This window comes from Rhea americana, unplaced genomic scaffold, assembly GCF_003343005.1.
Source record: "Rhea americana isolate MKP2758 unplaced genomic scaffold, rheAme1 scaffold_442, whole genome shotgun sequence".
Lineage (NCBI taxonomy): Eukaryota > Metazoa > Chordata > Aves > Rheiformes > Rheidae > Rhea > Rhea americana.
In genome coordinates, this window is record NW_028186582.1 from 9,515 (window position 1) to 29,932 (window position 20,418).

Sequence of the window (20,418 nt, forward strand, 5' to 3'; positions counted from 1 at the left end):
GGGTGTCGTTTCCCAAGTCATTTTGATAGCATTTTATTAAAAAATGATCATTTTAGAAGAGATACATTTAAAAGCAAGGGTTTGAAGCAGCATGTTTTCTCTGCATAATAGGATGAATCTGACGGCATTTCTGTCTCAAAAAAAAACCAAACCATCCCCCAAAACTCCTCTCTCTGCAGTCACTGTTTCCTCGTTTCATTCCATTTTAACTAACAGCCAAAGGGTGAACAAATACTCCCCAAAGAAAAATATTTTCCTTTATTTCTGATTGCTGCTCTTGCTCAGTAGTTGCCTTCACTTAGGAAAGTGCAGCAGCTAAGCAGTCAGCAGCACATGAACTCCTGCATCTTTCACATTGCGTGACTGGGTACCCAAGGGCAGGAAAACAACCCTCCCAAATGCCTAACAAATGCACTCAACTTGAAAGAGACAGTGACCTCCAGAATCAGCTTGCCAGCTATGGGGACATTGGAGGAGGAGAACAGAGAGAAGCACAAGGAGAGAGAGCGAATGAGAGCCTGTGCAACACATAACATACTGCTCCGTAACTGTGTCACAAGAAATGTAACTGCACTGTGTTTGTTTACTAACAAAGATGTCAGATGCTTTTTTGATGCTCAGGATTTTTCATATTCACTACAGTGATCAAATTGCTTTTCATCCTATAAGTGAGAAACTTGTTGAGGAGTTAGTTTTTAGTTTCGGTTTGTTTGGTTGCTTTTTTTGTTTGTTTTTTGCTTGGTTGGTGGGTTAGTTTTGTCTTTTGTTTGGCTGACTCATAAATATAAGTTCATTTACCAAATTGTGTGAAATGGCCTGGGAGACTTCTCCTGTCAGCCAGGCACAACCCCTGTTCTAGACTGCAACCCAGAAGCCAAGCCTGCACAAGGCAGACAGCAGGGCCAGGGCATCACCTTCTTTCCCCATTGCAAGAATGGAACTGGCTCAGTCTTCCTAGTGAGGCACAGGCTTAGGACAGGTTTTTAAAGACAATAGTTGATTACAGGAGAGCAACTATTTTTAGATATTTAATTTTTGGTCTTCAGTTTTAAGCTTTTTGGACCAAGAGTTTTGTTGCAAGTTTATACTGTGTTGCCACATGGGCTACTGGTCTTTAGCTCCTACTATTAGAGTTAGCCTGAAATACACTTTCACAAGTCCCATTTAACTGGGATTTCTCCTTCATGAAAATTTGCTTAAAAAGCAACATTAACTGACTTGAGTGCTATGATACCAACAAAGTTCTGCTGTTTCGTTAATAACTAAAGATAGTAGAAATGAATGCAAGATGCAGGAAATAACACCACCGACATTATAAAACTAAATATAAACATTATAGTAATTGTTGATGCTGACTTTCCATTAAACACTGTATCTCACTTGCGTAACATGCCAGACCACTTTGATCCTATAGTACATTTAGGTGTTGTCACCAGCCATCTCCACAGCTATGGATATCATCAGAGGGGCAAAGAGCATTATTTACTAGAAGACCATTTAGAAAACAAACAAAAACAAAAAAAAAACAACTACATCTCACAAAGCATGTAATACGCATTATTTCGCCTCTATATCATGGAAAAAATAAAAAGACTTTCCTGATTCCCAGGTGTTTAGTAATCCTTTGAAGAGAAGACAACAAGGCAAAACAAAAATAAATAAATAAAAAAGAGACGGAGAAAAAAACAAAAATTTTCTTGCTGCCAACACCTTTAAAAGGCTGGGGGAGGTTGCCAGACACACTCTTTTTTACTCCTGCTTCAGACTCTTTTTGTTCTTTTTTCTGCAGTATTTTTTCCAACCTCTGGGTGAAACATCATCATTGTCCCTCACCGTGATCATGGTAAAATGTGGATCAAAACAGCAGCTAGGGAGGATAAACCCTGAGCACTACAGCACTGAAGACGTGCCTTAACTCCTCTCCATTCACAGAAGCTTCTCTGGTAAAACTGTAATGTTCATTTGACTGACGTGTGCCATCATGTGGCCAAACTCAGTAACACTCAAATATCCCAAACCTTACTTAGTTCTCTTCTGTAATTTTACATATAAGATGAAAATGAAACAGAAAAAGACCTCACTGTGAAAATGTATTCATTCAGGCCTGTCTCTCCAGTAGGAATTCAAAATTCCTCAAGTGACATTGCCTTTCCTGTTCCTGAATAGTTGCTAGCAAACTGAATAAGGGTTGTAATCTTTGTACCCCTCGTAAGCATATTGCTGCCACAAAAATAAAACCCTAATGTCTTCAGAAAGTTCTGCATTTCTAGTAGATGCCATTAGATCCTTACAAATCAGAGAAGAGCTCAATCCTGCTTTGCAGCTGCGGAGAAGGTGCTGACTGCCCACCCTGCCAAATGAATCAAGCTGATTAGCTGTCCGGAGCTAACTGCCATGGGCCCAATAGGGAGCAGTCACCTTTACACATAACAGCACAAGAAAATTACAATTTCAAAAACATTTAGACACTTGTACTAAAACAGCAAATCCAGTCATTTTCATGAGCGTTGCTTAACACAATTTCATGCCCTCACAGCCTTGCTGAGTGGCATTTTCTGCTCCTTTCTCTTCACAAGGCTAGGGTGAGTGATTAAAGCTGGCAGAGCTGGCTAGCCCCAAACGTAGTGGGCTTGGCTGCATGGTGCTTAAAGCCACAACACTTACTGCTACCAAAAAATGGTAAGCACATGCCAGTCCTTGGGCAGACAGTCACGGATCAGACTGGCTTGGTCACAAACACAGACTGCACTGTGGTTCAAGGATGAGCAACTGCAGTCACCTACCTCTCCTCGATTCACATATATAAATATTAGAGGCTGTAAAATAAGGCTTATACTAGAGAATAAAATGAAATATAAACGGCTTATCATACTCTACAGAATGAAGAAGGATCTGAGCTCCTGTTTAACATAACCATTTATTCATAGAGCTTGAAGCCAGATAAGACCATTACAATCATCTTTACTGACCTCCTGTATTTCACAGGCCACTAAATTTTACTCAGGTACCACAGAAGAAGTCTGGTAACTTGTACAACCAAAGCATGTCTTCCAGAAAGACATCAACTCCTGACCTGAAAACAACAGCAACTAAGAGTCYAAACACTTTCCTTGGCAGTTTGTACCAGTGATGATCACATACATTTTTAAAACTGTGTCTCATTATCACATTTGAGTTTGGCAATAGCTTCCAGCTACTGATTCGCTGTGTCTTTCTATGTTAGTTTGAAGAGCCCTTTTCTACCAGTATTTTATTTTCTCAAAGGCACTTACATATTGCAGTCAAATCATCTCAGAGTCATCTTCTTGACAGCTGCACAGATTGAGCACCTCCTGAATTTCTGCTAGAAGTCTTCTCCAGTCTCTAGAAGACTTTGGGGCCTGTTTTCTGCACCTGCCATAATTTTGAACATCAGATCATAAAGGTTAAAATCCTTTTGCTTTTTTTCCCCCTCCTACTCCTTAATTCCTTTTCAAAAGCCTGGCATCTCAGCAGCCCTTTCTGACACAATATTGCATTGAAGGTTTGAGATTCTTGCCCTACTAAAACACCTGAACTGTTTTCTACTTCTGAAGATTCAGTTCCCCATTTCAAAGCTACTACCTGTCTTGCACTGTTTCTAAATCCATGCTTTACATGGAATCAAAAATCCGTATCATTTGAATGTGAATTTTGTGTGAATGGGCTCCAGTCAGTAAGTGATCTAGATCTGATAAATTGCCACTGTCCTCAATGTTATTTATCACTCTGATTGTCTTTACGGCACCTAAAAAAATTTTTTTAGCAGTCTTAGGGCTGCATTTATTCCCAGAGAATGAAGATGCCAAATACTGTTCACATAGTGTAGACTATTAAGATGCATGCCACTTTTTATTTGGGTAGTGACTTGACCATTGACAACTACTTTCCCATCTGGCAAATACCTAATACATAAAGGCATGTTCGACCAACCCCAGAGTGCTAAAACATTTAAGCAACTGTAACATTACATCAAACTCCTTATCAAAGTCTATGTCTATTATAACTTTGCAGTTGTCTTCACCAACAAAGGCTTAATCAAAGAAAATCTAAATTTGTTTGACAGACTTTCGCCAAAAATTCACATTTCCTGGCACTTAATTTTATGTAAACCTAGTCACTTCTTTATAAATCAACTCTGCATTACTTGTTCAATACTGAGTCTGAGATAGACAGACATCATGCTAACAGTTCTTTTTTTATCCATATCACCAAATTTGTTTTAAAATATATTGCCAAAAGACGAGCTCTCTTAGACAGTTCTAGAATTTCTCCAGTGTTCCAAAATGTACGAAGAGAATAGAGAAACATGAGCTCATCTAAATCTTTTGTATCCTTGATAAAAGTTATCTTAAATCAGTAAGCCTAGGTGTTAATCTCTAAAAGGCTTTGTTCAACAGCCTTCTCAAAATTACCAGTAGATTAAAAAGTACCTCATTATCTTCATATGGTGTGAATGTATTACTTCCCTTCTTTCTCAGTACCAATAAAAAGTATTTATTGAATATCTCTGCCATTCTTGCATCAGTTACTGACAGCTTTACCTACTCACAGGCCTCTACAATTCTATTTTGTTTTCAATATTCTCTAAAATTTTTGTGGACATTAACCTCTAAAATATTGTTGTCAAGTCATAGATTTTTTCTAGGTAAGTACTGAGTCTTTCCAATCTTCTGCACTTCCTAATGTATAATCTACTTTGACTACTGTATTTCCTTCTTCCATTTGTTGCCTATTAGTACCATCTCTTTATTCCAGAACAGGATTTTACCTGAACTGTTTTTTATACTGTAGAACTGAGGTATCTTACCTATGTAAGGAAGTCTTTTTAACTCCCATTTTCATTCACTTTTTTTTCCCCCGTCCTCATTTTCCTTCCCAATTTCCATTTATTTTTCCTCAGCTTTCAGAAGTTAGCCCTCGAGGAGGGCCAGAAGTAGATGCTACTGTTCAAACAGCTCCCTCTTTCCTTTCTAAATCTCAGTAGGCAATAATTAGTAGTGCCTATAATCACCATCCTCCAGGCCAAAGACTAACACTTATTAATATATCATGCTGAAGTAGGAAAGGCAGCTACTGTGTCCTGAGTGCAACAGATATCATAGAGAAAACTGTAACTTGTAGTATTTTTGAAATTCTAACAATATTTTGCTACTGGCTGCATGACAAATTCAGTATACACCACTCAAATTGAAGTAGCCCATAAACTATCTGTATTGCAGAAAGATGCTTAGACAACCCTTCACAGTATTCTGTAAGCTTAGTAACCTAAAAGAGACAATTATCTTCTTCCTCACTTCAAGCTCTGTTAGTTAGAACACCAGTGAATACATATTCAAGATTCTACACTTTCACTTTACCAAACACACAGCAGAACACGTGTAATGACCCCATACTATTTCTTAACATGTCATAGCCAGTGATTTTAACATGTGATAGATCAGATTCCAAACTCCACTCATTTTACATCATCAGGATGTTAACAACCGGACATGGTAAATATAAAATGCACCTAACTACAGCAGTCCAGAATTTTAGGTTTAGCTAAGCTGCAGTCAGGCCCAAGAGACCAAGTATGCTTTATGTACCCTCTGCAATATCCAGACCTTAGAAGCTGTTCTAAGTTATGTTTGATAATTTGGCTCTTCCTACTGCCCCTGTTCCAAACATTCCTTAGATCAAGTGACATAAAACAACTAGATGGACTCCAGTGTCTCAAGTTTCTCCTGTCTTAAGAGAACTTTGAACCAGGCAGCTGGACAGCCTTTATAGCCTCCTTACATCTCTAGAGTACCTATAATCACCAAAACATAGTGTCCACGCCAACACAACAGAGAATTGATCTGTAAATCCCTTCTCTCACACAGAAAGACTAAAACTTACAAAAACCTATGAAATCTAAGAAGCTGTGAGCTGTATGGCACAGACCATCCGATACAGGCTTCGTCAAAAGAAAGTGAGATCCAGAGACACTGAATCCCAGAGGTGGAGACTTTTATCTTCCAATGAACATCTCAGTTGTTGAAGTGGTGCACAGCAAGGCAAAATGCATTTGATCACTGAAAACCCAAGTCACTTAGTAGAATGTTGATTTGTTTGCTTTGAACTTCTTGCAGAAGCAATTTGTAACTTGATGTTGTTCCCTGAGACCTGATATAACATGATCCTTGAGATAATCACTAACTGCTGAAAACTGTCACTAATTGTAAATCGAACATTATTTTCAGGAAAAGTACTTCAGAAAAGTGATAATAACAATTCATTCTGCAGATCAAATTAAAACAAAAAGTAACAACAGCCACTGAGTTACCAGTTGTAGACTTAAAAATAAATAAATAAAAGAAATTTACTAAACTACACCATACGTTTCAAGGAACAGCTAGAATCTCAAACACCATCTTCAGTCAGAAGCACCTTGGACAATATGAGTAAAATTCTCCCAATCTCAGCTTTAAAATACGCTAAACATCGCCTTTTCATCCCTTTATCATTACCTTCAAACACTCTGTCCCCAAATGTAAACGATATTTAAGTCGTGTGTCAGGTTGGAGGTTGACACACTGGAAAGCAGCTCTCCAGAGAGGAACCTGGGAGTGCTGCTGCATAAGTTGACCATGAGCCAGCAATGTGCCCTTGTGGCTAGGAAGGCCAATGGTATGCTGGGGTGCATTAGGAAGAGTGTTGCCAGCAGGTCGAGGGAGGTGATCCTGCCCCTCTCCTCAGCCCTGGAGAGGCCTCAAGTACTGCATCCAGCTCTGGGCTCCCCAGTACAAGAGAGACATGGAGGTACTGGAGAGAGTCCAGCGGAGGGCTACGAAGATGATCCGAGGGCTGGAGCATCTGCCCTCCGAGGAACAGCTGCAAGAGCTGGGACTCTTCAGCCTGGAGAAGAGAAGATTGAGAGGGGAACTTATCAACGTCTACAAATACCTTAACGGAGGCTGTCAAGAGGATGGGGCCGTGCTCTTTTCAGTGGTGCCCAGTGACAGGACATGAGGCAATGGGCACAAACTGAACCACAGGAAGTTCCGCCTGAACATGAGCAGGAATTTCTTCCCTGTGAGAGTGACAGAGCACTGGCACAGGCTGCCCAGAGAGCTTGTGGAGTYTCCTTCTCTGGAGAGATTCAAAGCCCACCTGGATGCAACCCTGTCTAACATGCTCTAGGTGAGCCTGCTTGAGCAGGGCAGTTGGACAAGATGATCTCCAGAGGTCCCTCCCAACCTTAATGATTATGTGATAAGAACAGGACAAAACTGAACTGATGCCATTACATTCTCAATCATCTATGACAGAGAGGACAACATTAAAGCATTTGTTTAAGTTCTCTCCTGAATAAAGATGTTGTTCTAACCAGAGGTTTAATAGAGGCAAATGTCTGACTTCCACACTGAAGAACCATGCTTTAAATACATCTAAAACCTCAGTGTGAGAAACATGAAAGCCAGGAAGATTATATTATGTTTACTGTAGTGCTGAATCTGATCTCCCATCACAGAGTCAATCAATCAGCTCCTGTTTCTGTTGATCTTCCAAAGTCATGAAAACCAACCTTTCAACCAGAAAGGTCCAATACAAGGAAGATTCATCCTGCATTAATTGAACCAGCTACCTGGAAAGTTGTGCTGGAGAGAACTTTTGCAGGGTGAAGAAAAAGCGTTTCATTTCTATTTAGCTTCAGCCTAGCAGGTTACAATACTCTCACAATATATCCAATTTTGAGTGTGATTTTTGCCCATGAACTATCCTGTATTTGTTATCTGTCACAGGTCATTTAGCTTAGACAGGATGATAATAGTAGGAGGAAGTTGCAGAGAAAAAGAATGCTTACGAGTCATCATGTTGACAGTGAAGGACAGAATACATGTTATTTTGTTCCATCTTTTACGATAAGATAGCTCTCCAGACTTTATGTGCTTTGTGAGGTTTAGGATATTTTAGTGCACTTTTCTTAAAGATAGGAGAGGTGTCACCATGGCCATTCCCACACCTTATTTCCCTCAATTTTATCCTAGATATAGCTATGCCTGACCATTGAATCTGAATCAAGCTTATTCATTATAATAATGGACAGACTTTTCCATGCTCTAGTATACATTCAATCTTGTAAATACATACATTTAAAACTTTTATGTACAAATATTGAGCACGTAATCTGATTGATGGTAAAGTAATAAAACTTAAGAGAGCAGTGAATCATGAATGAGAAGTCTCCAAGAATAGAACTACATAGCACTTGTATTTTCTGTTTTCCTCTTCTGTAGCTAATTTTTAGCTTTATAGCCTTTGTCTAGGCAATCAATAAAAGGTTTTCACATGTCTTTTAATGTCTTGCTTCAAAGTTTATAGCTTATATTGTTTTCTAGTATGCTGTTGTCTGTGTTATTGTCATAATCTACTCTGCTTTAGTAGATGGCAATTTATCCTTTAATGCCTTTTGTATGAAGAATTGATAAAACTGATCAACTACCTATTAGCTAATGTCTCTTATTGCTGAATTCTTTGGAATGGCATGGGAATGCTATATAAAATAGTAGAAAGCTGCTAACTCTGGTAACTGCCCTATTACTATCAGCAGGGTATGTTGAAATTCTAATTGAAGTAAAAAGAACAGAACCCTGAAATCCAAGGAGTCAAAAGCAAGCCTATTTCCAGCTGAGCTAGGAAGCACAATGTTTGATTCACCTCACCAGGTCTACCACAGCTCTCATTAGGGGCTGCATGCAGGAACACTCTTCTATGCCAGGACAGAAGGATTGCCCTACCATCAGAACTGCCACATCAGACCCATGCCTAACATTTGAGCATAGTCACTACCAGAAGCTCAAGGAATTCCATAACACAGTTTTGCAATAGTATAATCCAGAGAGAATTTTTTTTCCTAAACACAGGCAATTGCTAATTGGCTTGTGACCTAAAGCATAAAGATTTGCATCTCACTGCAAGCTGCTGTGCTTTCCATCGATGACCACATTAAAATAGACTAAATCAACTAGCAGAGTCTCTCCTCTGGTCTCTCCTCTGGTTGTTGGATTCAGCATACTTTAGTTTTGGAAACTGTCACTGATACATGCAAATAGAGATGCTTGTGCATCTTCATTAGCTCTGCAAATCTGGGGAGATGTTCTTTTTCGGATACAAATCTAAGCCAAGAGAAGCAGAGCATCACTGCTATCATCTGGAAATTGCTAAGTCTCTCTTATCTTAATTCTTAGTTGTAGACTACAATTTCTATGACTGGGATTAACTCCCATGCATCTTTACACATGTACTTACTAGTTCTTCTTTCTCCTCTCAGACAATCAATGATATTTTAAAACTACTTCAGTTAAGAATATAGCTGCTTTGACTCTTATAAGGCTGTTCATATATTTGTTTTGGTCACAAGAACTGGCCAGCTGTACAAGTTATCTACCTCATAGAGAGTGTATTTAGAAGTACAGGTAAGAGCTATCCTATATGAATTCCTGAAGTTCTCAGAGTAAGTCATATCTGACATCCCATTCATCATCCTGAAATTCTGAGAATAGAAGACAGATGGACCTCAAAGTTGAAGGGAATCCTTCAGACAGAAATCACTTAAAAAGTAGTAAGTTAATAAAGCGTGGAGATTCTTACGCAGAATAGTCATCAGGCTCACGTGCTGGGTTTTTGCTCAGACGTCTTTAAATAACTTCCTAAATAAATATGAGAATTTAATTTTCCTGATAAAATTAGACCGATTAATCAGGCAGCACAGCAAAGGATATATTTCCCTTCTATAAGGTGAAAAACAGCTAAGTTATGATAAAGAATTTATTAGCAAGAAGAGTTCTCCTTAGACTTCCTTGGGAAATGAAGGGCAAGCCAATAGTAAAATATTTTAAAGTTCATTGTGGGCTTTTGGAGAACTGGTGAAATGTGCACCATCTATCAAGATTATTAAGATGAAACTATTAACCCTCTGACAGTTTAATAACCATTCTTTATGTTATAATAACACAGGGCCCCTTTGGGATCAGAGTTCCAATTTTGGAGGCAGTGTCCATCATTTATCAAGGAAATTGAACCTTTGTGTTGAGCAAAACAGCAACAGGACTAGCCTCCCCCACTGTTTCCTCCCCTAACTACATAGCCTGCAGGTTCGGGTCCAGGTCTCTCTCTTTTCACAGGTCTTTTGCTGTAAATAGAGTCATTTGGTCTGCACACTGCTTGTGGGATCACAAATCACTGGGCTATAGGAACTGAACAGAACAGAGGGTCAATGAAGTTGGGTCTCACAACCTGAACACTTCTGCAGCTCATAAGCCTTTAGACCTTTTATAGCATTGACATGTTATGGTAGCAGATAAACACCAAATCCCAGGCAACTTATACCAGTTACCCTTCTTTTCAGTTACAAAGAGACCAGGCACAGTGTGCAAAATAACACCTTGGTGTAGCAGCCAGAAAGAGAACTTTCATGCCATTTTGCACACACTTTGTGACAGAAGCTTGGAGTATTAATACTCATACCATGCATGGCTACCGGCACACATACTTGTGTTCCTATTCCATCAGGTTTAACATTCAGAGGTTTGCTGGAACACATTGGCATTCTGGAATTCACAGGAAAGCATCTTTTTTAAATCTTCATTAAGTAGCACTGCAGTCCAGTGCTCAGCACTAAGGAAGGAAGCCCCAAACACTTTGTATTCTAATGCAAGCTGAGAGTTGCTATTATCTGGGGAGGAATCTGACTGATTACTTTTTCCCTCTTCATAATTTTCCAACTGTCTACTTCCAAAAAACCTTACTTTCATTGACCTATCATCTCCAAAAAAATATGAACAAAGGCAACATGCATTAGGGTAACACACATGAGGAGCTTAAACAGTTCCCATGACGCAGAATGCAGTTAGCTACCCTGTTAACACGTATTCTTCACAGGTTTGCAAATGATGTCATATGCAACAGTGTGTCACCCAATCGGCAGATAAGCTATCTTCAAATTAAGTGTTCCGAACTGAAAACTCTTTAAATTGTATCACCCTTATGTACAAATAGGCGAGCTTCCATCTTACCTTTGTTTAGCATAATCTTCCTGTAATACCAGTAAATACAAGCTACCATACAGTTATGCAACACAAGGAGGGATGGTCTGCTTGGTTAAGATCCTACTGTGGGACTCAAAATCTCCTAGTTTATCGTCAGGTACTTTCCCAGAGTTCCTACGTGACCTTGGACAAATCACAGAGGAAACACTATGCTAAAACACAAGATTTAGTGAAATGCCCTTGAACATAATAAAACTGTTTTGTATGAATAATTGACTGAACGGTATTTCAAAAGTATTAAAGACATGATATTTGTCATCTTCAGGTGAGCTAGTCAGTTATCCATGGGAGCAAAATACTGCTCTGTTACTAAATTAATCCATGAAGTATTATTGTCTAATCACTGATAAAAATTAAAGTGTAGTGGAAAACTAAAAAATAGAAACATTTTCATTTCTTACAGGCTTACCTAGCAATTTGAGTACCAAGGACTGAGGTTGAGGACCACAAAAACTTCTTACTTCTAAACTCATGTTCAAACAATGGGTTTCCATAGATTTGAGAGTTTGGTCTCCAGAGTGTTTGAAGGCTAACAATAAATTTATCCTTGCTTCTTCATCTATAGTATATTTCACTTAAGGTTAAAGACCTGCTGCAGACTTCTCCAATTCAGAACTAGTTCTGGGTGGCTGTAGTAGGTATAAATTGTACAATTGTAGAGATAAACTTGCATTAACAATCAGGCAAATATAAGTGAAAAATTCTTCAATGATGCTAACTTTAAAAGTCTATACTAAGAAATAATCTGCACCTCGTGATTCAAGATATCTCAAAATACATAAGAAAAGAGGTCTAGAGGTGGTAGAGAAATGTGCCTCTCAGACTTATTCTGGACTTTCTGTTGAGACTGAAGGGAAACAAGTTGATGAATTCGAGCTGGGTTGGTGTTCGGCTTAAATCATGATTACTTCTTCACTCCTCTTCTGTAACTCTCTCTTCTGGAGAGCTGGGTGGAGAGGAACCTCCTGAGGTTCAACAAGGGCAAGTGCAGAGTCCTGCATCTAGGCAGAAATAACCCAAGGCACCAGTACAAGCTGGGGGCTGACCTGCTGGAAAGCAGCTCTGCCGAGAAGGACCTGGCAGTGCTGCTGCATAAGTTGACCATGAGCCAGCAATGTGCCCTTGTGGCTAGGAAGGCCAGTGGTATGCTGGGGTGCATTAGGAAGAGTGTTGCCAGCAGGTTGAGGGTGGTGATCCTGCCCCTCTCCTCAGCCCTGGAGAGGCCTCATCTTGAGTACTGCATCCAGTTGTGGGTTCCCCAGTACAAGAGAGACGTGGAGGTACTGGAGAGAGTCCAGCAGAGGGCTACGAAGATGATCCGAGGGCTGGAGCATCTGCCCTCTGAGGAACGGCTGTCAGATTGGTTAAGCAGGATTTGCCCTTGGTGAATCCCTGCTGGCTACTCCTGATCACCTTCTTTTCCTCTACATGCTTGGAGATGACATCCAGAAGGAGCTGTTCCATCACCTTACCAGGGATGGAGGTGAGGCTAACGGGCCTATGGGCATGAACAAGAACACATATGATTGTCAAAAGCATTAACCTTTGTTCAAAAGAGCTGAAAGCTAGCACATTATTTGTCCCTGGCAGAAGCAGGACAGAAGAATACCCCAGGGTTCACAGAGTCAGCTATGGTCAAGCTGAATCCCTATTCTTGCACCTGTATTAGACTAAACCAAACATACTGTTGATGCCAGTAGGCCTATGGCAAGGTGTGCGTACCTTTACCTTTGTGAAAGCACCCTTAGGCATTCAGTTGTGGTAACACACCTGCCTCTGAAAGAACTCAATGAAGCCTTGCTCCAAAAGGGCTGTCCGGAGTGTCTACAGTACTTCTATGCTGTATCATGGCCCAAGGAAATGTGCTATCAGACTATTAATATATAGCAGTTTATCACATTGAATCAAAGGTTTGAGGAGATTTGGCATCTTTTTTTTGCCCTAAGCCTCCCTACTACACCGTAGAGAGAGGGTCTGCATAGGTTTTCTCCCTAACATTCCTCTCTCCAGCTTTCTGCTAGACTGAAATACACTGGAAATCTGCATCCTGGGATGTGGAAAAATACCTACTGCTTTTTGAAATCTCAGACGTACTGTATATAGTTCATAAAAAGAAGAGGCAAACAGAATATGAGAGGCAGAGATCTGAAATTATCAGCATGAAAAGAGAGTCAAAATTAGCCTGATTTTAAGAAAAAATGTTTTGCAGTGAACTCCATCAAAGCATTTCATTTCCTATGGAAACTTCCGAATAGCCTAAAGGCATTCTTTGACCAGCTGTACAATACATCAGCTAAATGTCCTCTGAGTGAAAAGGGTCTCGCAACAGAAGCACCTGCAGGATATGTAACAACACCCTTCTATTTCACATGTTTGTTCAAGGCTACCATGCAGTTCTACTGGCTCATCATTTGCATTCACAATGGACAGCTGGCACCATCTAAATGAAACACTGAATTTGTTTGTGCTGTCACTTAAAAAAACAAAAACAACAAAAAAGGAAAGAAATGCCTTCAAAAAGTTCTTCCAGATTCTGAAATGTTTAATTGCACTTTCAACTGCCAACCAATCAAAATATATTGRCTTGCATGTATGATGAGCACTAAGGAAACAAAAAATAAACTTTTGCAATCTCCCAGAATACCGATAGACCAACTTGCCAAATCAGGGAGTTTGGAGAAAGAAGTATGATTATTGCAAGTGCCTGCTTCATTAACAGACCACAATTCAATGGGAAAGTTAACCATATGTTGCACTTTAATAAGGGAATGGAGAGAACAAAACAGAAAGCCTTGTATTAAATCTTCTAACAACATATGCATCTGCCAAATTATACAGGGTAAAATCTTACCCTTGCTTATGCTAGCCAAAACATTTCCACCGATTTCAGATGTAGCTGTGGCCTTGTCACAACCCAAGTCAAGGTCTCACTTCCAAGCTCACCAGACTGCCATGGTTCAGCCACCTTGGGTCCCTGTTCTCTTAAAGTTCTGTTGGCCTGCAAGGCTTCACATTAGTACCATCACTTTCATCACCCTTGCTGGCAAATCTGTTGGTTAAAGAATTTATTTCAGTTCTCAGAATGGCTTTGTGATTCAACCACCTGTGCCCCTGCAAAACTTGAGCACATTCTTCCCAAAACTCCTGCATCACAGTCACTGTGGCTTACCCTGCCAGGCTGCAGCAATGGCCTGTGAAACTCTGCCAGGGAAGAGGAGTTGGGTGTTGAGGCAATCAGCAAGAACCCAATACCCAAAGACAAAAAGCAGAGCAGGTCCAACAACAGTAACCACGATCAGCTGAGAGTTCAGTTATCATCAGACAAGTCCACAGTGATGGGGCAGGCCCAAGGTGAAGCTGGAAAGTCAAGCCAGCAAAGCAAARCTGGGGTCAGCAAAGTACATGGCTGGACACAAACATACCTGCAATATAGCTTAGCCAAGGGCAAGAGCCTAGGTTAAACGCAGCTTCCAGGCAAGATGCAGGGGGTTCCTAACAATGTCTCTTCCAGCTCGCTCTCAGCTGTGTTCACCTGAGTAGATGTACAGTCACAAATTTACAACGTGTCAGAGCTGCCCCCAGTGTAAGCAGCTAAATCCTGGAGTGGGTGAGAGAGGTTGCAGAGCCTGTTGGTGTGCTCAGGACCCTGACACACCTCTCTGTAAATAATTGTAGCTCAATTACTCTCCCTTTAGAAAACACAAGAAATAGCAAGAGTCAGGTAATATCATCGCAACACTGAATACCACTCCCTATCTTAGCAAGTTTCAACTCTAAACCTGCTGGAATCATTTTGGGGGTGTAGAATAGTTCTCAATGGGGGAGCAGCAGAAACTTCTTTAGGAAGTTTCCAAGGACAAGTCTTTATTTCTGTATTACGTTAGGTCTTCTGTATGTAAGATGCAATCAGACTTGCTCAAACAAGAATGGAAAAATCATGAACAATTTTCATGTTTTTGAATTCACACTAGTCCTGCACATACTGGCGTGAACTATCAGATTTCAAGGCACATTTCTCAGCATTTTGTTTTGGTAACTGAACTAGTTAAGAAGTATTTCCTAGGGCAGTACAGGAGAAATTTCAGTCAAAGTACAGAAACTAGTGTAAGCAATTTGAATAACTTCTGCAGGGTAGACAAATCCTAAAAAGGACTATTTACAATCTGCAGTAGAAACATTGGTTTACCTGTCACGCCTACACATCATGTTGCCAGTCTGTTCTGAAAGAGCTACCATCACAGGGTATGTTAGTTTGCCACTCCAATAAATTCCTTCTTTACCTTTGTGCCAGTGAAAAAAATTAAGCATTTCTCCAAGATACTGTGATGGAGATGCCACAGGAATATAAAAGATCGTACAAACTTAACTGATTAAAACAAGCAATGAAGCCTTCATACAGTACAGATGTTATCATTCTTTTCAACAGAAAGGAAATAGTGAAAAAGGAAGAAATTTATGAAACTTGCCCAAAGTTACATGTTCACTCTGAGAAATAAGCAGAAAAATAATGTTTGAACTCATGCATCCCCAAACTGCTTTTACAAGTTTATCTTTTGCACAACTGTGACGGTACTCCTTGTGATCTGATATTTATCCTCAAAGAAATGGACAAAAGCTCCTCAGTGCAGGGTGGACAATGAGCAATAGCTAATTTACATTGGATTTACTCCTTTGATGTTGCTGTTGTTCAAAGAGACTTTTTATCAGTTTTGTCTCTGTTGAGCGTTATATATCACAGCTATTTCAAAAACACATCACAACACATGACCTTCCTCAGAAGTATTTGTAAAGTGTTCATTCAGACATTCAATATTCTTCCTGTATGATTAGTAACCTAAATCATGGAATGACTTAACTGGATGACTGTGCAAGACAAAGCATCCTTAAATATATGGCCTGACAAAAGGCACGATCACTTTCATAGTGCACACAGAACACAGTGAAACTAGTACTTGTCTAAGTGTATCCAGTGCTTCTATTTTTCTCCCTTTTTGCTGTAAGGCTTTAAATGCAAAACTGAATCAAAGAGTAAAGTGAATCTACAGTTTTATTCAAAAGAATATTTGCGAACATTGCTTGCTGAGTTTACCTTGCTTTGCTCGTTATTATTTGATAGCTCTTCAGTATACCACCGTTAATGATCTGAGCTTGTCTTGAATTTATAAGTTGGAGATAAGCTGTACCATTCTTCATTACTGATCCTTTGAGCCTTATATTTACCTCTCTGACCACATCATAAGCAGTTTTGCATATCAAAAACAAGTTCGCGGACAGGAAGGAACAAGACTAAGCACAGTGTCTGAGAACAGCTGTGAAAGGCAAGTCTAAAGATGTGACTCTACCAGGAAAATAAAGGAAACTTCACTGTTTTATAAACTTCTGATGATTTTTTAAGTAACTTTGGAATTTATGAGAAGCACATACTGGAGATATTTAACAGTCCAATGATAGATTTATTTCCATAGGAATATAGAATCCAGATCTGTTTTGTGCCGGGGGGGGGGACCACCCTCTTCTTCAGTATAATTCAATACTCTGAGATCAGCAGAAGTCTTCATGACTTCTTCCATCTTTTGTGACTACATTCGTAGTGGGTAAACAAATATGTGGTTGCAAAGAACCAGTATTTCTTTGTCAAATAATGCAGACAATTTCTGAATATTGTGAAGAACTGCTAATTGTTACTAGCTTTCCCTTTTGTTAATAGTACCAAAGATTTAAACTATGTAAAACTTCTGGACTAGTGAATCTATTTTAAAAGCCACTTATTTAATATTGAAACATCAGGGAACACTACCACTGATAAACCTCCTGTTGTTAAAATAAATATTGTATTCCAGTTTGCATTTGTATTTATTTTTAATGCAAACTGCTAAAGACTTGTTTAACAGCAGGAGTCTATTTATCTGCACAAAGCAGTCTCTTGTTTACATGTTATCACTTGTTATGTCTGCATATTAACAGACAAAAGAAAAAAATGGACTGAAACTGCATGGGTCTAACAGAGGAGCACTCTTGACAGAACAGACTAGAGGTTATGATTTTTTAAACACATTGTTTTATGAATTGCCAAATGATTACAACAGTCAGAATTTTAATAAGGTTCATAATCATGTCTGGTGCACTCTGATTTTAAGAAATATGGTGCAATTGTTTGCATAAATAATACAGAATTCTAGACATGTTAATTCTCAGAACAATTTAATTAAGTCAGAAGAGAGAGGGATGAACTGGATTTCCTTCCAGTAAGGCACTGGAACCACGATAAATAAAGAGCAAATTTCAGCATCAATAGCTAAACACATATCAACATCTTCTTCGTCATCCAGTTTTTGGGATGGTATTTACCAAAGTGTTTAGTATTGACATAGTACTGCTGGCTTTGGAATCAATGTTTGACTTGTTTGACACATCCAGTATTTCACCTATATTCAGCAACAAATTTCTAAATTTCTCTGAAGGCCACCCATACTTGGATCAAGACAGTGTCATTATATCCTTGTGATACTGATTCCTTCCACTCATGCCTTCAACTGAGTATTTCATCAGAAATGTAATTCCTCATTTCATACAAACTGTACAGCTCAAATTCCGGTCCAAGAACTAAAGAACTGATCCTAAGCTCAACGTGAGAAATTTCATTGGCATCAATACTTCTGCATTTGGCAGACAGACATTTTAATGCATATATAGACATCAGTTTTCATTGGGTATTCTCCTAATTTTATTACTGTATTATTTACACAATTGAGTAAAATAAAATCCACGGGATTAAATGCTCCATTAGGCTTTGCTTATCATAAGTACTGATTCTCCATTTTCATACATGATTTTTCTCTCACCACTAAAACCAAACTCAAGTTTCAAATGAGCAATATTGAAAATTTCTTCTCAATTAGCTAACTTCATTGCTAATTTCATCAAGGAAAATTTCAAAACAAAGACTTTTCTTTTTATGTATAGCTTCTTTTCTGTAAGAAGTCAGGAGACAAGTCTTCCATTTGCCAACAAGTAGTATTTTATTTATTTATTTTTTTAAGTATCCCATGGAAAAATATCCATAATGTTCTAATATTGCTCTGAGCAAAATTATGTAGTCCAGTTCAGTGTGATACAGCAAATACATCTTGAAAGAAGTATCTGAATGAATTTGTATAAACAGCCAGCCTCACCACGAACTAAAATGTGACAGGGTTATGACCTTAAAAATCTTGTACTTCCCTTCCTTCAAGCACTGCTAGCCTGTGCTCCTTGTCATCTTTGAAGTGATAGATAGAGCTGGAAAGCAAGATCAGTGTAATTTCTGTATCAGCTATCCCATTTAACATAGAGAGATTATTTTAAATGACAAAGAAAGAAAAATGTGCATCAAAGTTATGTCCCACAGGTACTAGTTCAGGCAATGACTTCTAGTCTATATGAGGAGGACATTTACTATTGTAGGCTATTCTTGGAGGTGGTTTGAGTCTGCTAAATACCAGATATTTTGCCTTCTGCTTTAAAAATGCTTTATTGAAATTCATTTCTTTTTTGGTGCATTTTCTCAGAGGCTTTAATAATATGTGGATTTATTTCTGTTCAGAAATCCTGTGTTAACAGTTACATTGTGGTAAGCATACAAGCTTCTGTTAAAAACAACTGCCACCACCCTGCAGTCATAGGGCCATCCATTACAGTTTTGGGCTGTGTTAACACAGCATAATAGAACATTACTGTAGAGCAGAAGGTTTCTGTGCAAGGAAGCAGATGGGAACTCAGTGCCACGTATTTTCTGCTCTCAAGTAGATTTTTAAGACTGATCTGTTCTCTCTGTGGAAAACCCACAGTGGGCCTGTATAAATAAAAAGCCTTAACCCAACAAGACTCCATGCCAAAAACTATCTAGAGACTGGAGGGACTGACCAATCTTCTCTCCTCATATTTCAAGCTATTTGTAGATGAGATCCTTTCAGTTCTCCAGTGCAGAGGTTGAAGCCTCCGCAGATGCTCTCCACATCTCCCATGTGAGCATTCCTTACCACCTACTAAGCTAAATCTTAACATGCTGTTATTCTTTTCCATTCTGTCTTGGCTGGACTAGCTTTGGTTATCATGGGGGAGAAACTAACATTTGCTAGTCATCACACTCCCAGACTGCCTCAGGTACTTTCCTCGCTTTGACTTTCTTCCCCCATATGTAGCTCTGATCTTAATCTCTTCTAATGCTGACCGCTCCACAGGAAAAAGAGCAAGGAAAGATCTAGCAAAGTCTCCAATTCACCTAATAGCCACATTCTTCCTCAATTTAGCCACACTGGAACCAGTTATAGTGATGTGAAAAATTCATTATTTTTCTTGATTCATGACATATTCTTAGACTCTTTATGAGTTTGATTAATTGAACAGATTTTTTGATTTGGAGTAATTGATTAATTTGAAGAGACATTTGCTTTACTGTTTCAACTGCCTTGATTAGCATGTGAAGAACATTTGAAAATAAAGTGCTATGGTATCTATCACAGAAAACTCAAAATCTGACTTTTTCTAAAGTCTCAATCAGATGGGAATTTATTTATGAATATACTGTAATAGACAACGTATCTCTGTATTAACACAAAAAGGCTGTATATGAAAGTTCCCCTCTAGCACATACCAGCACACCTCTTTCGACATCAATGAAGTTATATGGATTTACACCAGAGCACAATTTGGCCTTCAGCAGGCATCTAGATAAAGAGATAAGATCCAAGGATCTCTTCAGAGTCACATTTCCCATATGAGGAGTGGTGCTCAAGCCAGCCCCTTGCACCTCCTCTTTGCTGTGCTTCATGTGGCTGCAAAAGGCCTTCTCTGCCTTCCACCATGCAGTGTGTGCAGACCTAGCCCTTCGGCTAACAGGTGACCCAACGCATACTGTCCTGAGGACGCAAAGCATGAAAGCAGCAGCAGCACTAAACTCTGGAGCTAGATGTCTCAATTCCCAAAGAGCCCAGCTGTACACAAAAGCTCCGTCAGGGGATAGGGTGGGGTTCAAGAACTTGCACAGCCTAGGAGCATGCACCAAGCAAAACACGGGTAGCTCATATTCTTACAGAACATGGCTGCAAACACCAAGTATTGTGGCTGTTTGTAGCTCCCCTGAACAACATCCAAAGACAGAGATATTCATCTGCTTTGTGTTTCATTCTCTGCTCTAAGAGCTGGCAGCAAACTGCACACCTGCCTTTTCTCCATAAATATTTTATTTCCAGGAAAGCCAGGCTGTTTGTATTTTTGCTCAACAATGTACTAGAGGAACGCTGTCATTGTCAAGAAAAACATAGTTACAGAAAGCTACTGTAGACAA

General features: G+C 39.3%; 1 protein-coding gene across 1 annotated transcript in view; it reads right to left on the reverse strand.

Annotated features, from left to right (window-relative positions):
- Positions 1-2,865: 2,865 nt before the first annotated feature.
- NSUN3 (NOP2/Sun RNA methyltransferase 3) overlaps positions 2,866-20,418 on the reverse strand; it is a gene marked incomplete at its 5' end in the record, with an annotated part of 64,470 nt that continues 46,917 nt past the window's right edge. The window contains one exon of the mRNA XM_085315921.1: positions 2,866-3,393. Coding sequence (XP_085172047.1) covers positions 3,344-3,393 — 50 coding nt within the window. The remainder of the gene's footprint in view (positions 3,394-20,418) is intronic.